Source organism: Penaeus monodon, chromosome 29 (assembly GCF_015228065.2).
Source record: "Penaeus monodon isolate SGIC_2016 chromosome 29, NSTDA_Pmon_1, whole genome shotgun sequence".
Classification (NCBI taxonomy): domain Eukaryota; kingdom Metazoa; phylum Arthropoda; class Malacostraca; order Decapoda; family Penaeidae; genus Penaeus; species Penaeus monodon.
This window is the reverse complement of record NC_051414.1, coordinates 29892582-29892819: the sequence shown is the minus strand read 5'-3', so window position 1 is coordinate 29892819 and position 238 is coordinate 29892582. Positions and strand designations below refer to the sequence as shown.

Sequence of the window (238 nt, the reverse complement as noted above, 5' to 3'; positions counted from 1 at the left end):
CATAACAGAGCGCCTGAAACCGGATAAATACTCAGCAACTTCTTGAATTCATGATGACCTTGAAAGCTGACTAAGACAAGGACTCCACAAATGAAAGTGAAACTGTAGATACTGAACATTACCGAAACCACAAACCCACAAAACCTTATAATCCTTTAACCAACGAAATCTTAAAAATGACAAAGATGAACACAAATCTGGGGTAAACGAAAGCCCCGTTTCACATTCGCCTCTCCAA

The 238-nt window shown here is 39.5% G+C and overlaps 1 protein-coding gene across 1 annotated transcript in view; it reads left to right on the top strand.

Moving 5' to 3' along the window:
- LOC119591833 (zinc finger protein 37-like) overlaps window positions 1-238 on the top strand; it is a 15550-nt gene that overhangs the window by 12444 nt on the left and 2868 nt on the right. Inside the window, exon 6 of the mRNA XM_037940576.1 lies at window positions 76-202. Coding sequence (XP_037796504.1) covers window positions 76-202 — 127 coding nt within the window. The remainder of the gene's footprint in view (window positions 1-75; window positions 203-238) is intronic.